The following is a 17,929-nucleotide window of genomic DNA, read 5'->3' as shown; positions in this document are numbered from 1 at the left end:
AGCATAACAGTTCTTATTCAGTATTCTTCGTTTGTTTCCCTTTGCCTAAAAAGAGATACCGCGCATAGAACTCGACAAATGAGATCCATGGTGAGGGCATACAAGATTCGGTCCGGCCAGGCACGCTCTTACTTGTTTCTGATGGTCTAGCCAGGATTCGAACCCAGGCGTTCTGCGTCATTGGCGGACATGCTAACATGCAATACATTGAATTCATTAAATGAGTTAAATGCGTTATATTATCCAATAGTAGTTGTTCTAAAGTTACGCTGGGCAAAAATTTCAGCCAAATGGGATAAGAATTGCGCCCTCTAGAATCTCAAGATCCAGAGTCGGCAATCGCAACCAACCTACACTAATAGCAAGTATTCGTGCAAAATTTAAAGCGCCTAGCTTTATTCCTTCGAAAGTTAGCGTGCTTTCGACAGACGAACGGACAGGGTTAAATTGACCTAGAATGTCAAGACGATCAAGAATATATATACATATGTATATACAGTTGAACCTCGATTATCCGTGCCTCTATTAACCGGTTACCCTGTTAACCGGACTGCTGTGTTTTTGGATTTGGACATCTATTAACCGTGGTTTACCTTTTTTATCCGTGCACCACGCACATGATTGATGTAAAATTCTGGGATTCCCCTTTTTATTTTGAGTTAAAGTTCTATCTGTCAGTCTGTAATTGAAAAATGGCAGGTCAAGGTGTTTGTTCGAAAATCGTTCCAAGAGCAAAAAGAGAACGGGAAGTTCTGTCAATTCAGGAACAATTGGAACTGATTAAAGATCACAGTAAATACACATCTCGGTTATAATAAGAAAAATATGATGTAGGCAATCAAACTTTACAATAACATTTCTTCCACCGAACTGCACATGCTTAATTCAGCATATTAAACAAGGAGCCATCTGAAGCTTCAAACACTTTAAATTAATCATCCATAAACTTTTGACTTCAGAAAGCAGATATAATTTCATAAAGTCTATGAATATCAAGACAGCTTTGTATTGGGTAGCCCAAAAAGTAATTGCGGATTTTTTAAAAGAAAGTAAATGCATTTTTAATTAAACTTAGAATGAACTTTAATCAAATATACTTTTTTTACACTTTTTTTTTAAAGCAAGCTAAAAGTAACAGCTGATAACTGACAGAAGAAAGAATGCAATTACGGAGTCACAAGCTGTGAAAAAATTTGTCAACGCCGACTATATGGAAAATCCGCAATTACTTTTTGGGCAACCCATTAGATAGCTGGAATATCTTGCGACAATGCAACACAACAAGTTAAACGTAATGTTTGTAATAACGCCTGGAAATTCAATTAATGACATCTCAAATTTGAGGGAGTCCTGTGCTGAAGAATCTGATGCCATAATACAATCGGCTAACAAAAGCGAAGAATACGAGCAATTAGGAATTTCGAAGAATCAAACGAAGTATCCAGAAGTTTAGCATTAGCTCAAGCAATAGAGGCATTCAGTGTTCTATTGGAATTTTTGAAATTTGAATTTCAGAGTCATATTCGTAGCTCAGGTACATACCCAAAAATATATAAATAATGAAATTTGAAAAAAAATCTATTAATCGAAGTTCAACTGTACTTTGATGGGTCTCAATATTAACACATCAATATTTCGATGTGTTACAACCGGAATGACGAAATTAGTATACCCCCATCCTATAGTGGAAGGTATAAAAACATGTTTTGATATGAAAACAAAAGTATTTGATTGCTGTCAAACTTTGCTCGCGAGTCAATTAAAAATTTCCGCGACTATCCCGAAAACGGAAGAGAATACCAACCAACCCAAAGACGAAGAGAATGTGTAGTTGATCGAATGAAATGCATGTACTAAACAATCTCCAAATATGACGAATTTTAAAGGTAAATAAAAACTACCATTTGACAAAAAACAGCGTGTTGAAAAATGTTTCCTCTACCTATATATTCCCTCCCAAATCATTCCTTATTCAGCTATACTAAAAATACTTCGGCAACAACATGACCTTGACGCCAAATTCACACTTTATTTTCCAACTGTACGCTATAAGCATAAATGCACTTAGGGGAGAGAAAACAACAATGATGTGTGTCTAATTCTAGGTAGGCAAATAATTCCCTTAGGAGTATGGTGTAACTAATTTAGCAGCAACTTAAAAGAAAAACAACATACATATCCCTGTGTTTATGTCCCTTTTTCAATACTATACCAGAAGGTTTACACATATTTATGACAAGACTTTAAAATCTTCTTAATGATTTGCGATTAAGTAAGCAAGGACGGCTGACTTGTACTTAGCTACCTGAACAAAGACAATGACAGGCGGATGAAGGACTAGTGGTAAATATTACAGAGCATATGGCTTAGATGGCGCAACTCGATGAAAATTAGGTGCGCAATGTTTTAAATTGGCGCTAAAACTCAAAAGAAATAGTAATATTTAATAACGAAGTAAAATACCACAAAATTTTACTTACGAGATCTGAGCTTTAACTTGTCTCAAAGAATTTTAATTTATTTAATCATTTGTGTGTAGTTTTCTTTCAAGTATTTCCTCATTACTCCTCAAATACAATACAGTTGTGCCTGCACTTTTGCCTTATGACATGTCACTTTTTATGTATTACAAGCCTAACCGGACCCGCTCCGCTACGCCTTCTTCAACTCTCTAATATCTTTTTACGGTGGGGACATTTCGCACTGAATGCGGATATCGAATTCGTGCCATTGAAGCCTATGACGATGAACGCGTTCGAATTCTGGCGAGAACATCGAGAGCATTATCCCCTCTTAATGTTGACGACATTTGCGAGGTACAATGCCATGCATGGTCATTTAAAAAATATTTTCCCAAAGAGATGTCGCATTGCGGAACGCCGTTCGGACTCGGCTATAAACAAGGGCCCTTATCATTGAGTTTAAACTTGAATCGGAAAGCACTCATTGATGTTCGAGTATTTGCCCCTTCTCGGTTCCTGGTTGTAATGTTCTTCCTTAGGATAATGTTCTCATTAGGTGAGGAATGGCACCTCAGGCATTTCGTCTCAAATGTGGATATCAAATTCGTGTTGCACTTTCAAATCCCTTTAATTTGAGCCCCATATTGCCATGGCCGGTAAATATGAACCGTTTGAAGGGTGTTTTGGGGCTGGGCTGCTCCTGCACTTTTTACTGAAAATAGATATCAAATTCATTATTTATTCCCAACGAAAATGAAGTTCATTTTAGGGAGTGCTTTAAGGCATACCCCAAAACACTTGGATATCAAACACTTTCGTTTTCTACTCTCAAATACCTTTCATTTGAGTCCCATATTGTCATAATGGGTCAATTAACCCATTTGACGTATCTTTAGGAGGAAAAGCGCCACCTAGACTTGAACTTGACATTTAGATTTAATGCAAATTGAAAAAATACTCAACTGTTCGCAAGACCTCATCTTCTAAGTGCATCCTGCAGTAAAAACAACAGCATTGAAGCAGAGTTGATTGTTTCCCATTTCGTGAGTATTTAATAACATTTGGAATTAATTAAAGCGACATTTTCAGTCACGCAGCGACATGTCACTACTATTTTGCTCATTGAAGTGAGTACCACTTCTACGGAATATATTCGCTTATTAAATTATTGCGAAATCCGGGGGACTCTTTTCTTTGTCAGAACACAAACAAAAGTCAAACAACAACACACAACAATGACAACAGTATTGAAGCAGAGTTGATTCGAAACATTTCGTGAGCATTTACTTTCATTTGCAATTAAATGTAAAATTGAAATTTATCCTGATGCAGCGACATGTCGCTATTATTTTGCTCATAGAAATGAGTACCATTTGTACGAAATGTGTGCATTATCTTTGTCATCGCATTTTTTATAGTGGGTTTTGGTATTTGTTCGTGTGAAAAGTCGAAGTCAGTTCTAGGCTTAAAGCGTTTTGACAGTTGTTCGGGTGAAAAGTCGAAAGTAGTGCTAGGCTTTATTTAGGACATCTGCCGACGACGTTGAACATTAAAAATGTCAATGTGTTGTGGCATTTTAAGTCGCCGCTGTCAATGTGATACACACCGTTGTCTCGTTTTTGTACGGTCATTCCTTCAATTTAGCTAATACGTAAAAGAGAGACAACAAGAAATCAAGATGGCATTAATAGTAAAAAAGGGACAACAGGAGAACGACAGAGCGTGATGGCATCATGTACCATTTTCATTCGGCTCGTCAACGATAAAAAGTATCATTCGTCAAACATCATCTCGTGGAACAACATTCTTTCTCTTGAGCGAGCCAGCCGCCGTGGTTTTGTTTCAAAATTTAATTAATTATTTAATAATTAATTAATAGAATAAACTTTCACAAGTGTTTTTGTGCAAATTAACTCTTCTCCCTTAAGAAAAAGTAAAGAACAGCACCAAATTACGTTGTTCAATTCCATTTAAATATACTAGACGTAAAAACTTTCACAAGTTTTCTGCAAATTTAATTGAACGAGGTTTCCGGTAACTAAAAGGTATGTGTAAAGCCAGAATTTCTTTTTTTTTCGTTTTAATTATCAAATAAGTAAGCAATGAAAAATGTGGTTTCTTGTGCGAAAAAAGCCTTGCAAGTGTAATGAGTCATTGGTGTGGTGATGCATGTGTCCACGAGTATGTGTGTATTAAAAAATTCTAACCTTTTTCCTCTTAAAAATAACTCGAAATACTTTAATCCTTTAAATTTTCTTGGGTTATATAAGATTCATTTTCTTTGAATAGAAAAAACACTTCAGGGGTTTCTTTCTGTATCTGGTGGCCACATTTTTTCCTTTTCCTAGCCTTCACATACATACTATCATTTTGCTTATACATACCAATGTGTAGGCTTGTAAAAAAATGGGGTCGTTATTGGCGGTGCGCATTTAGAGAATGTGTAATATTCTGAGTACTGTACCACTTCGATAATAACTTCGAGGCTATAGTTATAATAAATTAGAAATAATTTTAAAAACTAGTTACTAAAGCTTTGTTCTACTTGTTTGATATTAATAAAAAAACCGGCCGGCTTCATTGGCCTTTGCTAATTTGGGGTTTCAATGCACGTCAGCTTCGTTGTTTTTTCATTCATTGTGCTAATTCAGAAATACACGCTCGCGCCATTTTGTTTTCCACGACGTTCCATGGGTTTCTCTACCTTTTTCTTTCTCTTTCTTACTCCCTCCCTTTTATAAGTTGTTCTCATTTGGCGTGTCATGCATTTTTTTTCTTTGTTGCCAGTGGTAATTCCCCCAAAGTGAATGTGCCGGTGTTAATGATCTTTTGTGCTGAGTCAAAGGGAACCGGTTTTATGATTTTTAAAGCTTCAAAAAGTACTAAAGAAGAAAAAGATTTCCCTTTTGCACTGATTTCCCTTGGGCTTTGGTGGTGATAAATGATGTCAATTTAGCTACCTGGGAATTTGCAAGGCGCTCATCCACCCCCATGATATGGTTATTTTTTCTTAAATTTCCCTATACATACAACTTTTCTAACCCTTATAATGTGGTCTTTTTCCAATAACCACCCTTAAATGTTTTTTTCTCCTTTTTATTGCCACCTAGTAACTTGAAAAACGCTAGCTATAGTCAGTTGTTTAACATCTCTGGTTTTGTAAACAACTGCAGCGCTTCTTTGCTTCATTAGGCGGCAGCAGTGTTGTATTTTAAAGTAGTCTAACCTTAATTTTTAGTGTACATACTAATCCAAGTGGGGAAAAAAATAGAAACATTGTTTTTGGTAATTTAATTTTATATTCTCGGCCAATTCTTTTGACAAAATTTTGTTTGGAATTTATGCTTTAATTTGTTATGTTTGTTGTGTGCTTTTTGTGCGCTTTGTTCTTTTTTGTTTATTTTCAGCTGCTTTGTGTTGTCTTAGTAAAATTTGAACCAAAAGATATCAAACCCTACCATCCATCCAAATTGCTCATCCTTTAGTTTAAATTAAAATCCTCACAAAACATCCTATAAATTTATTTATTTATCATCAATATGTGTCCCAGGTAGGCAGAGTTTCTTGTGCTGTTTTCGTTTTTTTTGTTTCTATTAAAACTTAAATAATTTTTGTTAGATTTTGCAAATATTTTCTTGTATTAATATATTATTTTTAATTAATAATTTGCAGCGTTAAAGTAGCCGCCAATAATCAAAACAAAAACAACAACATGTCTTTCCGTAACCAAAATCGCAACAACAACCGCAACTTTGGCGGTGGCGGCAACTATGGCCCCATGGCTAATCGCGGCATGGGTGGTGGCAACATGATGTCCCCTTGGGAAAATCAGAACTCAGGTGGCGGCTTTGGCGGCGGCAACATGCGCCAAGGAGGTGGTGGTGGTGGCCAAATGAACGCCCAAGCCATCAATTTGGCCAACAATTTGCTTAATAATTTGTTCCGCAATCAAAACCCACCATCCTTATTAGATATGCCCCGTGGTGGCAACATGAATCGCGGTGGTCAACGTGGCGGACCGGTATGTATATGATTTTCTTTATCAAAATATAATTTTTAAGTTAAGTTTTCATTTGTATTTTTTTTCTTTACCAAAGAACTGAAATAGTAGAGTTAGGAAAATGTACAGATTTATTTACATAGCATAAAGCAAAAGCAAGAAGAAGCAGCAGCAGTATTAGAGTATACACATAAAATAATAAAATGGACGTTTGGAAAAGCTAGTGTGGAAAGAAAAGAACTTAAATCCAAATTTTAGGAAAGTTCTTCATTATGAGGATTTCCTTGTTATGAATATGTTATTATTAACCCCATACTTGACAGGAACAAATTTAAGACTAAAAAGAACAGTACATATCTGTGGTGGTGTTTATTCCCTTTACCCGTTCGCTTGTGTGTGTGTGTGTAACTTGCAATCAAATGTCATGATTTTTCAAACGATGCTACGTGACTTATGAATTTTATGTCAATGACCTGTACATAGCAAGTCAAAAATTATATTCTTTGGGTATAAGCCGACCCGTGTAATAGCATCAGCAGCAAGAAGGCATTATTGTCTGTTATTACCAAAAATAACGAACGTTCTCAAAAATATTCCCGCAATGTGAAAAAGAAAGCGAGTTTTCTGTTTGTTATGTGCTTTCACGGTCATAAGCAGAACAATCAAATTTGGAATGGACTTACACACTTTTGTATATACCTAAATACTACATATTTTTTTTTTTTTTTTGGAAAAATATACATATAGAAAAAGCGGTAGCAATCAATAGCAAATATAATTACATTGCTTTGTAAGCCTTGTCCAATAAAATATCCGAAAGCGTAGTCTTATGTGGGATTACTAACTTCTTTGTCATTTAAGAATTCGGAGTATTGTTGAAGCTACACTTTCGAAATTTTGCCCAGATTTTTCTAATTGTTTTAAGCCTGTGGTAGGTTGAATTCTTTTTTTAAATTAAGAATTTTTGCATATTCTGTAATGGCTTCCAACACACCTAGAGTTTACCCACAGGGCCCTCACGTTAACAAAATCCCAACTCACACATTTCGTAATTATCCAAATCTCTGCCTCCACGACCGCATTACGGTCAGGCCCTCTCTGTCGTCTAGCTATGATCCATCTGTGTTGGATGAACTTCCTGGTAATACCAGAATTCCGTCAAACCAAACCTGTGCCACTGGCAGCAGAGCCTCGAGAAAAGCCTCAATTATTGTCTCAGGTATTCTATCTGAAAACTCTTTCATTCTTTCCAGGTTTCATACCGCAATGGTGTGACCTACTCTTATCCTCTATATAATCTCCCATCGCCTTAAATATCATATTCGCAATGATTTCTTTGTACTAAATCTGTATGTCTATGGGTCGGATATATCGTTCTGTTGAAGAAATATTGCGCGTCAAATTGGTCCACCTTTTCCTCGAGAACAGGCAGATTTCAGTCTTCTCTGGCTTAACAGACTTGAAGGTATTCATATATCAGTTTTTTTTTTGTTTGCATTCTCTGCTCATGTACGCACACGTACACGCGCACACACACACACACACAAAATGTCGATCTGCTGAATGGTAAGATGACGATTTCATGGTTTTTATGTTGTGGTACAAATGAGACAACCTTTAGCATAATTCAGCCATGGGACCTCACAAATATCGCAAGCATAATGAGGGGATAACCACCGCTGAAAAATTTTCTGATCTCGCCAGGATTCGAACCCAGGCGTTCAGCGTCATAGGCGGACATGCTAACCTCTGCGCTACGGTGGCCTCCGGAATGGGGCCTACAATTTATCCTACTATTTCTTAGTAAAGCAGATATTTTTCGTAAACAAGAAGAAATTTACAATGTATTCTTAACTATTGTGAATGCACCGGGCGATGTTAGTATTAGATGCTTAGAATAACTACTACCTTATTTTACACCACAGGAATATGTGCTATTCAGAATAATCGATGGTCAATCAGCTGATAATAAACATTCACAATTGTAAGCAGCAGTAAGTAAAAAAAGCGTTTAACAAGAAGTGGAGCAAGTTAGTCACATATTTTTTTGACTAAATCCCGCCATATCTTTAGAGTTCTCAACATCATCATTAATGACCCAGTATGGCCGTGTTATATTTTCATGTTAAATCCAAGGGATCTCAATGGTAATCAAATAAATGGCTTTGCAAAATCCTGGTTAACCAAAATCCTGTGATTTCTCTTATTAATCTACCTCATCGCCTTTATCTTTAGTTTTTCCAGCTGCCTTTTAAATATTTTTCGATTTTTCGAGATCTTGCAGCTGTTGCTCTTTTTGCTTTTCCTTTTATCTGACTAGAGAAGATTGATTAGGTTAGCATTTTATATTGACAATTTTAGTTTGTTGTTTTCTTTTATTTTTATTATATTTATGTATATAGTATGTTTTTTTTTATTTATAAAAAATGAGCATTTCTGTTTGCCACACATTTGATTTTTTACTTAAAAGCAAAAAAGTATTAAATCTTTAATAAAAAAAAAGAAATCGAACGAGCAATAACCAATAAACCAAACAAACCAAGAGACGACCATAACTATTTTAAAATTTTTTTTTTAACATCAAACATAAAAATGTCTATAGAAAGACCAACGACCTACCAATTCTACTAGAACTCTACAGTCTACTGTTCTCTTTAAAGACCAACCAACCAACTACCACCAAACAACCTAATTACCCTACCAACCAAATCAAAGCATCTTTCTTTTTTTCTTATATATTATAAAATAATTATAGAAAAATTCATTCTCTCTTCCTAGTCTTACGAAATATATTGTTTTAGTAATTTAATTGCTACCTACCAACAAAACAACAAATTCTACATGTATAAATAATTATTGTAATAATTTTTCTGGATAATTTCCAAAAAAATATCAAACGATAACAATTCTAATTATAAATTTTATTTTATTTTCTCTCTCCCTTTCCATAAATAAACCAATAAAACGATTCGATTGTGTTAACAACATTGATTAATGAATGTTGCACTTGTTTCGTTCGTTGTCCCTTCTTCAAATCGTACCAAACAAATTTTGTAAACTTTGGTCTTTGGATTTAAAACGCGCTTCTGCCACACATCCAACCTCTACCACAACCACCAACCATCGAACACACCACACACCAAACTGCTACTGTAAACACCTACCACAATTTCTTCAACAACGGTGTGGTGATGATAAAACAAAATGTTATAACTTCAAAATATGTGATGATGATGACATGATGATGTGCATTATATCTCTCACTAATTGAATGATTGATTGCTTGATGTGGATGCATTTCCACGATGTGTTTGTTGTTGTTGTTAATGTCGAATCAAATATATAAACACTATGTGGTGGTGTGATACAAAAAATGTTGTTGTTACTACAACTTTTCTCGATGTTGTTGGGTGTTTGAAAATAAAATACAATTTTCAATTGTTTTTTTATTTTTCTTGTTGTTCTCTTAAACACACATACACACGATCCATGTGTTCGCTGCTGCGCCTGTGCCTTTTATAAAAAACTATATGATTTTCTGTTTGTTTATACAAAAATTAAAATATGTTTTAAAATTTTTTATGTTAAAAACAAAAAAAATTTGCGCACGCTGCCGCTCGCCCTTGATGAACAACAAAAAATTGTAAACACCCACAATTCTTGAAACCACCAACACCACTAAACCATTTGAAATTGTTGTTTTGTTATATGAACTCTACAACGAAAATGCAACAAAACACAAAATGAAAAATTGCAACACAACTCACAATTCGCAAACAATGCGCAAACCAAACAAATGCAAATGAACCAAAAATCAATCACCTATCTCTACGATATCAAAAATCTCTATGGACGCCCCGATTTTGTGTGATGATTCTTCCTACGATTCCTTGTGGGTGTGTGGTCTGTGTGTCTACTTTGGTGCCAACTCTTCAAACCAAAAACGCGAAAAATGATTGATTTTCAAAAATAATGATTGCTCTGCTTGCTACACCACTCCAAATGATTGATCGCTTAAATGTGATTGGGTTTCTAAAAAAAAATAATTTTTTAAACACAATTCTTGCTTTACATGAATGTTTTATATTATTATTATTATTTTATTTTTTAAAAACGAAATGAAAACAAAACTCAACACATTTTTGAAACAAACAAATGAAAAACTAATGAAAATGAAATAACGAAAATGTCATATGTTCAACAAATGTGTGAACGTTGTTGCCATATGTGCACAAAAAACACAACTTGAAATATTTCTAAATTGATTGCCACCACTCTGACAACGACGACGCTTATTTTCTTCAACCGAACCACACCACTACACCGCCAAAAATGTATTCATGCTTCTTCTGCAACGATGAAAAATGGCCAATAATAAAACCAAAACCACACTTGAAAATGCCATGCGCGCCACAAAACCAAAATAAAAACTGTAAACAAATGTTTATATACTGTTAAAATGCATTTCAAATTTAATTTGATTAAAATGAATGCTGTGTGTCAATTCTAAACAAATATTGCTGCTGCTATATTATTGATTGTGTTATACCGTATATGGTCCTTTTTATGTTTTCCCCTTCCATGGACCTTGAAATCAAATCAAACAACCGACTACCGTATATTGCTATCAACTATTTCAAACAATGTTCAATTACGATGATTTTTTTTTACAAAAACCATGCGCATTTGCATTTAACTTCCTATTGTTAATCAATCATATAGATGGCCAATCGTGGTGTCGGTGGCAATCGTCTAAACAATCGTCGTGGCCAAGGAACTTTCCAAAACCGTGCTGGTGCTGGTGCTAAGTCAGCTCAAAAGCCCGGCGCTGGTGGCGGCATTCGCAAGCAGAATGCCTTTGATCGTGCAAAGAAACTTTTGGCTAAAAATGCCACAAATAAAAAGAAGGATTCCGCTTCTGGCGAAAAGAAAACTGAGAGGTAAGCCAATACAAAAATGAAAATACCACAAAAACCAAAAATACAAAAATTTTCTTCAAAACACTTTTTTTAAAGTACCATAATATTTCTAAAAATATTTTTCTTCTGGAAAATATTTTGTTTATAGAAGAAAAAAATACAAATACCATATTTTTATATATACGTATAAATAGCTTTTTTAAAAATTGTCTTTCTTCCTAAGTCAATAATGAGTAATAAATAATAATATTTTTTATTAGGATTGCGGGCAACCAAGGGCAAGGGGAGGTTATATTATAGTATATCCATCATATATGCAACAGCAGCCAATACCACCAATAAGAGTTCTCTTTTGTGTTTAAGGCACATACTTCTTGTTTGTGTTGTTTGCCTAGCGCAAAAACGCCGAGAAGCCTCGACTCTTTTGTGTTTTTGAGTTGTGTTGTCATTATGGATTAGGTTTTGGGTTTTCTTTCGGGTATCCATTTGTTTTTCGAGGGGGGACATATAATTTCTATCATATGTATTTATAGAAATGAATATATATTTTTTCTTTTTCTGTTTGTTTTTTTATACAATTTTTTTATAAGCTCTCATTTTAGTTTTTAAGTTTTATGTACTACCATTATTCATTAAAATTTTTTGTTTGTTTGAGATCCATGCTGAAGGAAATGTTTATTTTTTTTTGTTCTCTTTTGAGATCTCATAAAGGGGATAATTTATTATTTTAATTTCCTACATACATATATATTTAACATTTTATAAAGTTTGAAATATTCTTTGAAAACTATCGCGAGATCAACGTATAATTTGTGTTGCATTACATACAACACACCCATCATCGCATTGCCAAGTTTTTGTTTGTTTATAAATTTATATACAGTTAACTGTATAGAGTTTGGCAACATTATACCGTTATACCAGTGTTATATTGGATTACATTTGGCTATGCACAAACTTGTTGTTATAAGTGTGCTGAGCAAAATTGATTGGTACGATAGAACTGATCGCCGCGGGAACATCATGTCGTCCATTGGTTATTTAAAGGCTCCAATAATTTGCCTTGTCATATCGACGTTCACACACAGACATTCAGTATTTAAGCATGAGGTGATGCCACCCAGCCTCTCACTGAGACTCCACTCCGCGTTCGGAGGATTTCACTAACCGCAACATGTGGGTGCGTCCCGAGAGCTCTCAGCTCTAATGATGACGATGAACACCACACAAATCGGACCTAAGAGCCCCAACCCATGTGGTGTGCTCATAGCCATACCATTTCAGTTGTTCCTTTGGCATATAACCGAATGGAATTTAATAGTTTAACCTTGTGATAACCTTTTACAGTTATTTTTAAGAACATTACATCCTAGCTCCTTTTTGCCACTTAGCCATGATTTGGTTAATCTTAATGCACATTTTTTTGTATTATAGAGCCAATTGTTGTTTTCAACTGTCCATTTATTAACAATTTATGTTAATAAAAATCCATTATCATGAAAATTCACTCGTTTGCACATGATTGCCGTCTTTTCAATGCTAATGCTGCACAAAGTATGGTCTCATATGCTCATATATGCAAAGTATGTACTAGTGTTGAAAAATGTCAAAAACTTCTTCGCATTTACGAATATGGGGGCTACACACTTTCGGATTTGCAAATGCAAATTTGCCCATGAACATTCCATATTATGTTTTAGAGTGACACTTTCTCTGTTTTCCATAGATAATTTTTGTATTTTATGGGGACGAAGGCATTTCCTGTTAGGCTCAACAAATATTGTACAGTAAATCTAAGCTACATATTGCTTTTGCTATACTAATCGTTTTGGGTTTAGATATGGCTTCCATTTAAGTTATTCCTATCCTTAAATGCAGTAGGGCAAGCATTTGAAGATTATATGGTAATGACAGCAACGAAATTCTGGGTTGATTCCAATTCTAGGGTGCGATGTTTTGACAAAAAATGCCCAACTAAAAAATGGCAGAATGAAGTAAAAGAGAAATGATATTACTTTTGCAATAAAACATATTATTGCGTAATTTTTGGAAACATTTACCAGTACATGTAACAATAATGCTAGCTATTTTTTCTCTCGCACTGAATTGACATATTTCCAAACGTATTTTTCTTCCTCACAGACACATTTTTAAAGGAATGTCTATCATTCCATATATATTTTTTTAACGTTTCAAGGTGTTTTCTGTTGCGATGTGTATGATCCATGCATCTACAAGCTTAATTTTTTTATATGCTTTGTTTTACCAGCCTTTTAACCTGTGCATCACTTGGCCGTAGCTATAATATCACCACAAAAAATTTGGTTATTGGGCTGAAACATATAGGGTCTTTGTGTCTTCTAAGCTTCGAAAATGAGCTTAGTTCGTCGTGCCTTACATAAGTTTAAGTGGCACTGTGTTGTTATATTCCAATGTCTATCGAGCTCGGTTATATTTTTGGACAAGAGTTCAATCCTACATTACCACCTTGTTTCATAAAGCTAAAGTTTATTCCTTATCTTAAAAGATGTGGATTGGAACTATGCCGCGCACACTATCATACATGGCAACAAAAAAAATGTTTTTTTTTTGTTTTATATTCTCGCCAGGATTCGAACCCTTGCATTCAGAGTTATACGCGGACATGCAAACCTCTGCGCTGCAGTGGCCCCCATTGCATACATTTTTAAAATCATCTCTTTCTCCCAGTGGTAAAACCTCTCTCATTAAAGCTATTCACAATGTATTTCGAAATTCAGTACTAAATAAAACATCACTGTAATGATGCCAACGCAGCAATATCCAACTTTAACCGTTACTGCATTTCACATATAATACCCACCTATTATATTAATTAGTGTTGTAAAGTGCTCTAAAATTAATTCTACTCTCCAACATATTACAATTGATGGCTTTCAAAGGAAAATAAATTTTTAAGTTGCTAGAAAATAATTAAAAATATCTTAACCGTAAGTTTTCTACAAAAATATGTAATATATTTCAATTGAACATTCCATTAAGAAATAGGGGATACTTTTCTCATGTTTTATGCCGAGTCCGAACGTCATACCGCACAGCGACAGCGCTGAAACATGTCAGGATAAACAAAACTACCACCAAACATTTTTCCATCAATAATGTTTCGTTTTTCAAATTTTTGTTTTTAACTTTTCAGAGGTCTTCAAAGAATATTTCAAACTGGTGCAAACATATTATTTATAATTAAACATTTAAATTTTTTTTTTAATAAAATCGTGCTCCCCATCATTCATTGAAATTTCCTTCGAAAAAAAGCAAATCCAATCATTATTGCATTGTATCCCTATCATCCTTGCATTTATACCACTCTCGCTCTTTCTATATCTCTTTCCATATTTTGCCCGCGATTGAATTCCTCCCATTCAATCACTAAATACTATCCTATTGTACAATTTTACTAATTTATTACTATTTTGCATTTTTCTCCTTTGAAAACAAACAAAAATAACCAACAACAGCAAAGAATCCCCCTATGCAAATGTACCCAACGACATGTTCTACTGTCATTTGTGCAAGAAGCACATGTGGGATGCCAACTCATTTGAAAACCACATCAAGGGACGCACTCATTTGATGATGCGTGAAGGTATTGAAGAAAGCTATCGCCTAAAGGCCAACATGATCCGCCAGGAGGCCAAGATTGCTGAACAATTTAAGTCCATTGAATTGGATCGTTTGAAGCGTATGGGCAAGAGCAAGCAACGCCAATTGGACTACTGTACCATGTGCGATTTGAACTTCCATGGTCATATTTCGGCTCATCGTAAATCCGAAGGTCACTTGCAATTGAAGAAATTCTTGCATCCCAAGTGTGCCGAGTGCAGCAAGGAGTTCGCCACACGCATTGACTACGATTCTCACTTGTTGTCCGCTGACCATTTGATCAAGGCTGCTGAGAAGAACACCAAGGTGGGAGAGCGCAAGCGTCAAACTTTGCCTATTCTCACCGAGGAGGATGAATTGAAGGATGTCCGCCCTCCAACCAAGAAGAAGAAGGCTGCAGCCAAGAAGGCCGAGGCTGCCGATGGTGCCACCGTCAAGAAGGAAGGTGAAGAGGATGCTGAAGGCGAAGAAGGCGAGGGCGAGGATGCCGAGAAGAAGGAAGGCGAGGAGGGCGCCGACGAGACCAAGGAAGGCGATGAACTCAACGAGACCCAAGAGGGTGAAGAGGAAGTCCCCTTGCCAGTCGATCCTGAGGATTGCATTTTGGATTTCACTGATGGTGATGAAATCCCCACTGAAGTTGACAACCGTTTGCCCAAATACAACTGGACCCGTCCAGTGGGCACTGCTCTCATTACCAAGCTAGAGTGCTTCGAGTGCTCTTTGTGTGGCAAGTTCTTTGACACCGAGAAAACCGTTGAGGTTCACTCTCGCACTGTTACCCATCACCGCAACTTCTTGAAGTTCATCAACGAGAAGGCCAGCGATACCAAGATTGCCCAAAAGCGCGCTGCCGCCGCTATTGAAGAAAGTGAACGCAAGAAGCGCAAGGTTGAGGAGGCTGAAGCTGCGGCCAACGGCGAGACCACCGAGGCTGCCGAAGGTGGCGAAGCTGCCGAAGGAGCTGAGGGTGAATTGTATGATCCCTCCGAAGCCACCGGCGACGATGAAGACGTTGAAATGAATGAGAACGGTGAAGGTGCCGAGGCCGAAAACGGCGAAGAAATGGAAGCCCAAGAAGAAGCCCAGGATGGCGAACAAGAAGCTGAAGCCGAGCCTGAGCCCGAACCGACACCAGAGCCCGTCAAGGAAGCCAAGACACCAGCCAAAACTCCCGCCAAGAATGCTGCTGCTACTCCCGCAACCCCTGCTGCTACAGATGCCTCACCTGCCAAGAAAGCCACTCCTGCAGCACGAGGCGCAGCCGCCGCTGCCAAGGGAACGCCGCGCAACCGTGGTCGTGGTCGTTACAACCGTTACTAAGAAGACAGTAACATCTTGTTTTTAACCAAGCACACACAAAAATAACAAAAAATTACCCCTCCCCCACATATAAATATAGAAGAAACTTTCCCTCGACTGTTGGAATGTCTTAGAGAAAGTGTTTGACGCGAATATTTATATTCAGCAACTATGATTTTCATAAAATTTCATTACATTTCTTTTCAATATAAAACTTTACAGTATATTTAAGAACAAACCTAACCATCAAACCAAAATCGCGCTAACAGATCCAATTTTCATCATCATATTTAAGTAGAAAGACCCCCAATTGTAAAGTATCCATCAAGTCTTTGTAATCCAGCAAGCTATGGACAGTAAGAAGCGATTTTAAGAGCTTCCTAACTTTTAGACTACACTTTTGTTTTTTAAATGTACTCAAAAAAAGTAATCACACCAACCTCAATTCAAACATCGAGGAATTAGAAAATGAAAATACAATGATAAATAAACAACATAAATAACCACAATTATTCCATTACCTAACATTTTGAATGACAACCAACAACGGGAAAACCCCATTTTAAATATAGGAGAAAGGAGAAACAAGAAAGTAGTGATAAGCTTGCTCCTCCATTCATAAGTTCGTTCATCCACTAGCGCTGCATATTCGCCAACATCCTTTCACATCTGGTCCATTAAATGACGGATGCTGCAGGGATGGTGATAAATGTGTTGATAACGGAGCACAATTTGGAGAGCAGCTTCAATCTCATTTCATTTCATTTCAAAAAGGAAACAACAAAATTTACATAAAATTATACTTTACTTTTAAGGATTTTTTTTAGTTAAAAATAAGTATTGTACTCTATTCTTATCTCTACACACAAACCACTCGTCTTTGATGAGCGCTAAATAAAACATCAAAAACAAACCACTAAAACAACACATACAATCCAATCTTAACTGATCGGCGCAAAGGTATACTTATATTAATCCGCATATATAAAAAAGAACAAATGCAAAACCCCCAACATCCCAAATTTATTCCCTCATTCATACGAGGGAAGCAGCAAAGAAGAAATATAACAAAAACAGGAACTTTGAGATACATGATATAATTTAAAAGTCAAGCTATATAGAATGCATTGGACAAAAGTGAACAAAACAAATTGAAAATTTAAATAAAAACAACCTACCAATGTAAGTGTAAAAACAAAAAATTCTAAAACTTTGAGTTTTATTTATTCGCAACCAAGTAGGTTTAGGAGGGAGAGTAAGGCTTTATTGAAGATGCCAGAAGCGGTCATGGGGCTTACAAATTTATAGTCCAGTTTGGAAAACTCCCTGAGAATAAACTCGCAGTGATTTAATTTTTTATTTTTATTTTCTGCATTTTGTAATTTTAAAGCGTGAAAGTACAAAGATGGGTAGAGGGAATTTCGAATTTTCGAAAACAGCTGTTTTGCTTCAGCTGCTTAATTTGACTATTATTTTTTGGAAAAAGAACATAAAATGGAAAATTAAGCAAAAAAAAAGTTGTAAAGGTTGTAAAAAAGTTTACAAACATGTCTACTGTTGCTTTTGTAATATTTGTTTTAATTTTTGTATTTTAATAGTATACA

The 17,929-nt window shown here is 35.8% G+C and overlaps 1 protein-coding gene across 2 annotated transcripts; it reads left to right on the top strand.

The window, feature by feature from the left end:
• Positions 1 to 4,258: 4,258 nt before the first annotated feature.
• Positions 4,259 to 17,535, top strand: LOC106092714 (zinc finger protein on ecdysone puffs). Of its 2 annotated transcripts, XM_013259626.2 has the most exons (5): positions 4,259 to 4,507; positions 5,870 to 6,012; positions 6,135 to 6,483; positions 11,185 to 11,402; positions 14,879 to 17,535. In XM_013259626.2, exons 2-5 carry the CDS (start codon positions 6,002 to 6,004, stop codon positions 16,344 to 16,346), a joined length of 2,046 nt encoding a protein of 681 aa, XP_013115080.1. In that variant the 5' UTR covers positions 4,259 to 4,507; positions 5,870 to 6,001; the 3' UTR covers positions 16,347 to 17,535. The 2 variants fall into 2 exon arrangements, with proteins under 2 accessions (XP_013115080.1, XP_013115081.1); XM_013259627.2 differs by lacking the exon at positions 5,870 to 6,012.
• Positions 17,536 to 17,929: the final 394 nt, after the last annotated feature.

The sequence above is a fragment of the Stomoxys calcitrans genome, chromosome 1 (genome assembly GCF_963082655.1).
Source record: "Stomoxys calcitrans chromosome 1, idStoCalc2.1, whole genome shotgun sequence".
NCBI lineage: Eukaryota > Metazoa > Arthropoda > Insecta > Diptera > Muscidae > Stomoxys > Stomoxys calcitrans.
This window is presented reverse-complemented; position numbering and strand designations above follow the sequence as displayed.

Excerpts from the sequence above, each read along its gene's own strand:
- LOC106092714 (XM_013259626.2), top strand. Across the intron at positions 6,484-11,184 it reads GTGGTCAACGTGGCGGACCG|ATGGCCAATCGTGGTGTCGG; the intron begins GTATGTATATGA and ends TCAATCATATAG. Across the intron at positions 11,403-14,878 it reads GGCGAAAAGAAAACTGAGAG|CAAAGAATCCCCCTATGCAA; the intron begins GTAAGCCAATAC and ends AACCAACAACAG.